General features: G+C 50.4%; 1 protein-coding gene across 1 annotated transcript in view; it reads left to right on the top strand.

Annotated features, from left to right (window-relative positions):
• The first annotated feature begins 5,053 nt into the window (after nt 1-5,053).
• LOC144731225 (inter-alpha-trypsin inhibitor heavy chain H4-like) overlaps nt 5,054-7,300 on the top strand; it is a 43,464-nt gene continuing 41,217 nt past the window's right edge. The window contains exon 1 of the mRNA XM_078612236.1: nt 5,054-5,331. Coding sequence (XP_078468362.1) covers nt 5,248-5,331 — 84 coding nt within the window. The 5' untranslated portion in view covers nt 5,054-5,247. The remainder of the gene's footprint in view (nt 5,332-7,300) is intronic.

The raw sequence follows: 7,300 nt of genomic DNA, 5'->3' as shown, positions 1-7,300 counted from the left end.
ATGAGCGACGCCACTTGGCGGCAATTTACGGCCCCATCACCCTTAACAGAAAAGCCACCAACAACGGTGTAATCGCGCGCCCTCATCGCGCGCCCTCTCTCTCAACAAGCGCAATTACCTATGAACACACACGCAATCTCGTGTGCATAAACACCCATACAACCAAAATCTTGGGTCCCCCCTGAATTTTTACCAATTTCAAAACAGGTACGCACAATTAATAACAATCCCAAACCCAATGGTCAACCAATGCACCGCACTCCGTATCCGTACAGAACAGTGTAAACAGCACATGCAGTCAGCATATCGCGATCACAAGCGTACATTTAAGCACAATAGCAAGCAGATCTGCAGGCAACCAACACCCCATTAACCCTGTCGTAACTTGCAGCAACAACAAAAATATGCTCCCTTTTGCAATCAACCACATCGCACACAGCACCTTGCAGCAACAACACGCAAACATTTTTTCAATTAACCACATCACTCACGGCTCCTACGAGATGTTACAGCGCGAGATACCTGACGCAACCGAATTAATAATTAACTTCGCCATGAAGATAACATCTCCACGCCGCAACGCACGCACACTATTTGACACTGAGCAAACAAGCAGATAGCGCGTCCATCGTCAACACACACACACACAACCCGAACCGCTCTCCGCTCGCTCAAGACATGACAACAATCGCCCGCCCGGCACACGCTAGATGGGTGAGGTGGGTGTTAGGGCCGGGTGCATCTCGTTACGACTCGCCCGGGGCTGCAGCGAGCAGAGGACGGCAGGGTGGTAACTTGAGACGCCTCGCAGAACTCGAACGATGACTTGATTGCTCCGGTGTCTCACACCCGAGCCAGGACGGGAGAGCTCCTGCCCCAGCAGCTGCAGCGTCGGCGTCCTCTCCTCGCGGCTCCCCTTCCCCCGCAAAACAGCAGCTCCACAGCAGGCTGCTCACCCCGCGGCGCCTCAAGATGGCAGCGCACGGCCACCTCTCCGCCGCGATGTTGAAGATGGCGGCGTCTTCCCGCGGCGGTGAAGACAAGATGGCGGCTTCCCGCCGTTTCTCCCCGACCACACCCAAGATGGCGGCGCCCTGCCGCATGTTGGAGAGGCGGGAAGTGTGGGCCAGGCCCCAATGGCGGACGGCGCAGCCCCACTCGGAGACTCACTGCTTCCAGGCCCGCCGCATGGCCGATCCGGTCTCGTCGCCGGCGCAATCAAGGTGACAAAATCCAGCAGAACCGGCCGCAGCGATTCAAGTTGGACCGCCACGTAGCCGCTGGAGGACGTGCGCCGGCGGCCGTTTCTTCATCGTCGGAAGACGTAACAAGTGGGTTACGATTTTTCAAGTTCTCGGCCGTCTTCCTCAATGTTATTTTGCCTTGAAAAAGTCCACTCTGACACCAATGTAATAAAGGACTCCGTCACACGATGTTGATCTCCGTCGGTCCTTTATTTGTGTTCATCTTCCGCTCACCCCGCTGGCCTCCTCCTCGGCCCAGCGTCGTCTCTCCTTGCGCCCCGCGCACTCTGCAGCTACCCTGCTGCTCCCTATGCAGCCCCACTGCTGCTCCGCTATGCAGCTACTCTGCTGCCTGTGCAACCTCGCACCCTCTGCTAGCCTCCGCTAGTTCTGCAGCTACTCGGCTGCTCCGTGCAACCTCGCACGCCCTGTGCTAGCCTCTGCTAGCTCTGCAGCTACTCGGCTGCTCCGTGCAACCCCTGCACACCCTGTGCGCCCCGCGCACTCTGCTCTCTCCTCACCCCGCTGGCTGGCGCCGTCCGATGAGCCCCTCAGCCACCAGGCTGAGGCACGGCGGCCACCCAACGTGGTCTCCCTCTTCACTCCCTCGACTCCTCTGATGTCTTCCGGTCTCCTTCCTATAACCCCTCGCCCACGTGACCCTGACTCCTCCCTCTCCCACGTGACCCTGACTCCTCCCTCTCGGATCGTCACATCCGACCTGCCCATTTACGCTCGCATTACAGTAGGACCAATACCGGTGCTGATCATTGTTTAAACGCTGTGGGCTCACACGAAATATATTTTTCCAAGACGGAAGTACTCTGCAAACCTACTGGCTACCTTCAGAGATTTGTTCATTAAGTCATCCAGAAAAATAAACAGACACAACTTCAACCGAGAAGATGGGTAAAAACTGAGCAATCATTGGAAGGACGTTATTAGCCAGGTGAAGTCTTAACTGACTGTGATGTTTCCATCCTACCTGCCGATGTCAGCTGTTATTTCAGACTCTCTGTGTCTCTCTCTCTATTCCTCTCTCTTAGATCTCTCATGCTCACATGTCCTTTGCATTTCACTCTCATGCCTTCGGAATGCACTCTCATGCTCACATGTCCTTTGGATTGCACTCTCATGCTCACATGTCCTTTGGATTGCACACTCATGCCTTTGGATTACACCACTTTTCGATGTTACATTAACATGCTAATCTCTCACATTATCATAGCCACTTCCGTGCCCTCGTCGAGGAGGCCGCTCTCCGTTCTTCACATTAACATCATTAGCCCCGAAATTATTAACCAGGTAATGTCTTAACTGACTGATGTTTCCATCCTACCTGCCGATGTCAGCTGTTATTTCCGACTCTCTGTGTCTCTCTCTCTGTGCCTCTCTCTCAGATCTCTCATGCTCACATGTCCTTTGCATTGCACTCTCATGCCTTTGGATTGCACTCCCATGCTCACATGCCCTTTGGATTGTACTCTCATGTCCTTTGGATTGCACACTCATGCCCTTGGATTGCACCACTCTTCAATCTTACATTAACATGCTAATCTCTCACATTATCATAGCCACTTCCGTGCCCTCGTCGAGGAGGCTGCTCTCCGATCTTACAGTTACATGCTAATTTCTGACATTAACATCACTAGCCCCGTCCACTTCTTTATGACCCTTGGGCTGCAACCATTTCAAACCTTTTAAAACAGTCTGCCTCAGCAGCAGATCATGCTTTCACACCTGATGATGGACGCTTGTGTTGCGCCCGAAACGTCGTGATTTTTTTCATTTTATACCTACGTGACTTTACCGAAAGAACCAAAGAATATGGATTCCTGCAGTCACAAAAGCTTCAAATCAATTATAATCTGCCCGATACGATTTAGGCTACGGGGAATTTATCATTTAACATTGACTTCCGTGTGTGCAATACTGTTTTTATTACTGCCATGACGCAGTTGTTTTTGCGCTGGTTTATATTTGCTTCACTGCCGTATCGAAACTTTATTTGTTTTGCCATTTGACCGTTTTGGTGACCCCCGCCCTCCCGTGCCACGCTCGCAAACGAGAGTTACCCTGGTCTCGTTGACCTCTCATCCTCTCACCTTCCTAAAACAGGATAAAAACTTCAACTCGAAACTTGATTTTGATCTTGATATAATCTTGATTTTGATCATAAACTTTCACTTGACCTCTAGCTCGTTGGGACAGTCGAGGGGGAATTGTCCGGAGAAACATAGTGCGCACACGTGCAGATTAGTCACGCATTATTTTGTTTTACGTGTAGGAACATTCGTCATCTGAGACTTTTTAAATTAGGGCACTAGATTAATAATAAAAACAGCTGCAAGCGACTCGCCGAACGAATTTTGCGAGCGTTATAAATCTGATCTACGATAATATTACATTTAATGAAATACCAACTTTTAGGGTCTAAATCGGGTTGGGGAAGGCAATCATCCCACCTTGAATCCACCAATGTCGAGCAGGCCCATAGTTAATGCAGAGGTTTTTGGGGCCTTCGGATTTTGAGACCCTCTCAAAACATACTGCTTTTTATAACAGCTGAAACGCCGCAACAAAAACAACAACCGACATTCGCCACTAAGTGGCGGTGACGACACCACGGCGCTTGTGCCAGGCTATGTGCATTTTAAGGCAACGCGAAGTGTCGAATGCCCGCTGGCAGGTCACGGAGCAGATCCAGGTGCCATCGGTAGCACTATAATACACTGCTATCGGGTATTCTGGCGATTAAAGCCATAGATTCCCTGTGTGTATTACTGCCAGTTAGGCACAACAATTAAAAGTTTTGTTCCTTTTAACTTTGATTCAGCTTTACAATTTGTGCAACACGTGTAGCAACCAGAGCTGAAACAACCAGGGTGAATTACAGTCTGTTCTCCTGCAACGCGTTGTTTTCACAACACGAATTGGATATAACGCGATTATTGTATTCGGCAAACACATTTTTTTATAACGCGGATGCGAATTGGATACAACGCGATCAAGCGAACGGAACTGTGTCGCGTGAGTAGACACAAGCGGTCGTACAGCTGCCTCGGCGTAGCATCATCGCACAAGGCGGGATGCGGCTGGATGCTTATAGATGCTACCCACGCGCCTCGGTCTTTCTTCAGCCTGCGTACGCATCTCGCATGTTATCGCGGACTGCGCTTTACCCTACATTTTTTTTTATTATAACGCGATTTTTCCATAACCCACGTTATAGGAGCACACGACTGGACTATGGAGTGTTTTAGTATCGGGCGTGGGTGGTGATAAAGAGTCGCAGTGATGTCTTGCTTAAACGAGCATTGAGGCATTGGTGTTCACCTCCTGCTCTACAGTCCTGCAAAGCCAGTGGTGGAAATTCCACATTCCCAGGACAGGGGCGAGTCTCTTCATAGGAACAGCTTCCCCGTTTAAAGTGGCGCTGACCTTGAAGCCAGGATTCTGACTGTGAAGAGACGGAATTAAGTGTTAAATCTTCACAGAGGTGCCCACCCCTCAAGACTACAACAGCACTGAGCCCTCTGCCAAACTGAATCCAGCCCTTCTTGTCAACAGCGTGGGTTGTGGCATGGCAGGCAGCCAGTGTTGGCCTTGACTGGTATCTCACCTCAAATATTGTCCCAGTTCCTCCACCTCCCACTCCCATCACCCCGAGCGGTCCACGTTCCCATCTAAAACTGCGTGCGCGGGGCTTTTTTTTATTCACGACAAAACAGCAAGCACATGTCCCCTTTATGGGAAACGTGTGCAATCCCCACGCCGATGTAAAATCAACATCCCCCCCCCAACTCCGTGACCACACACACACAAATAAAAACCCACGCACAGATCACTCTTTGTACTCGCGGTTCGGTAATCCATAAAACGAAACGAGCACGCGCGTGTGTGTGCGCGCGCTTGAGAGAGACAGCGAACAGGCGAGCGATCGTGAGTAGGAACCGAGAGACGCTGCATAAGGTGGGGAAAGCAACGCGTGAGTCCAGGAGCTATGGCGAGACTTCGTCTGCTGGGCTTGTGTCTCGCGCTCGCTCTGCCGACGTGGACTGGAGCGGGTCCCGTCGACAGGAATGAGGTGCGTGTTGTGCTTTACGCAGTTCGTTGAACCCCTACTTAAAACTATTACGCAATTTTTTTTTCTCCAGGTAAAATCCACACTGAGTTGCTATGTAGGTCTTTTTGCAGAAGCGACCCTGGCCATCGCAAATGACAGCTCAACGAGGTGACAGCTTATCATCATCACGTGGACATTTATAGCAGCATCCAAATACTCTAAACGCGTGACGTTGATTCTAAATGTGGAGGGGAAAACCGGAATAATAACTTCACTCCAGTGGGTTATGGGTGGTGCAATGGTTAGCGCACGGCGCGCTCTGTACCCACCAACCTGGGTTTTATTCTCGGCCATGGCGAACGTCATTGGCAAGTAATATCCAAACCAGTCCTCCTGGGTCGATCCCCTCCCCTGTACTTGAACCCGCACACTGATCGGTGTGGTGAAATATGGTCAAAGAGCCCCCCACGACGAACACAAAGTGGGGAGAACCGGCGGAGGGATATGTGTATGTTCATAAGCTGTTATTGGCCACACTCAAGTTGCCTTTGAGCCCGGAACCTTCAGATTTAACTGGAGCCCAACGTTGCAACCTTTTTTTTAACTACTTCGATCTTTTCCTGGAGCTCATTGCCAACTCGTCGTTACTATTGCTGTGTCATCGACAAATGGGGCGCCACGGTGGCTAGGAGATGTTAACTACCTCGTCTGGTATACAGGAGGTCGTGGGTTCGATTCCGACCCTGACGGCTGCTGTATATTTAGAGTTTGCGTGTCTCTCGCCTCGTGGTCGCGTGGATTTTTCTTCGGGTCCTCCGGGTTTTCTCTCCACATTTAGAATCAACGTCACGTGTTCAGAGTATTCGGCTGTTATAAATTTCCACGTGATAAGCCACTTTGTTGAGCTATCATTTGTGGCCAGGTCGCTTCTGAAAAAAGCCACGTGTTCCTTACCTGGATAAAGAAAAACAGGTAATCGTTTTTTTTATAGTTTAAATCTGACATGGCTCATACTTTGGCCATTTTATCTTCTTGTCGCTTTTGTTTCTCAACACCATTTGCAACGAACATTTTCGCACGTCGCTGTCAGGAACTTTCTCGAAACCATGGCACCGCTTCCCGAGTCCCCTTCACGTGTGTATCTTGCAATTCCATGCCATTTCTCAGTGGAGCCACTCCATTTTCGTTAACGGTTTTCAAGTGTTTTTGTTTTGTTTTTTAAACATGAATCATTACATTTTATAACACCGCGCTGCACGGTGTTCGCTCCTCGTTCCCGAGGAGAGAGAGAGAACGACTTAGGAGGCGCAAGAAACCGCAGACAAGTGGGAAAGGCAGCCAGGCGCTAATACGGTGCCAAATCCGCCCCCCCCCCTAAGGTCTGCGGTTCTATGTATATTAAGGTGTTGTTCCAATTAATTAGTTTTTATACGTGTGGGATGAAATTGGAGCACCTGGAGAAAACCCATGCCTTGTGCAAGGAGGCAGCACTCCATCCCCGTACAGATAGAAACAGGTGGCGATTAGTCCATATGCTGTACGCCGTCGTTTTGTAAGACATTGTACTCACTGCAGAGAACTGTCACGACACGACCACCGCACTCGATGATAGCGGGCGCCAAACTGTGCCACACACCCTCCCGCATGGCCTTGTGGGAGCCTCGGTACGCCTTCTAACCTGAAGACGTACCAATAAAGATGTCATTTCAGGTCTTCTTCTGATTCCGTTCTGATGAGACGTACACGTACGAAACAACAGATGACGTACACGTACGTACACGTACGTCATCGAAAGGGTTAAGTCTGAAGAAACGTTTTCATTCCAACTGCTGCACAAAGGAGCCGAGTCTGTGTGCATTCAGCACAGGGCGGGCAATCGGCCTTCGCCCGACATTGGTGCCCTCTTAGACTTGGGACTTTATTTCAGCCGGTAAGACCCACTGAGCGAAACAGCTCTCTTTACGCGGACCGATCCTCGCTCACTGCGGCG

Source organism: Lampetra planeri, chromosome 38 (assembly GCF_965212315.1).
Source record: "Lampetra planeri chromosome 38, kcLamPlan1.2.h2, whole genome shotgun sequence".
NCBI lineage: Eukaryota > Metazoa > Chordata > Hyperoartia > Petromyzontiformes > Petromyzontidae > Lampetra > Lampetra planeri.
This window is presented reverse-complemented; position numbering and strand designations above follow the sequence as displayed.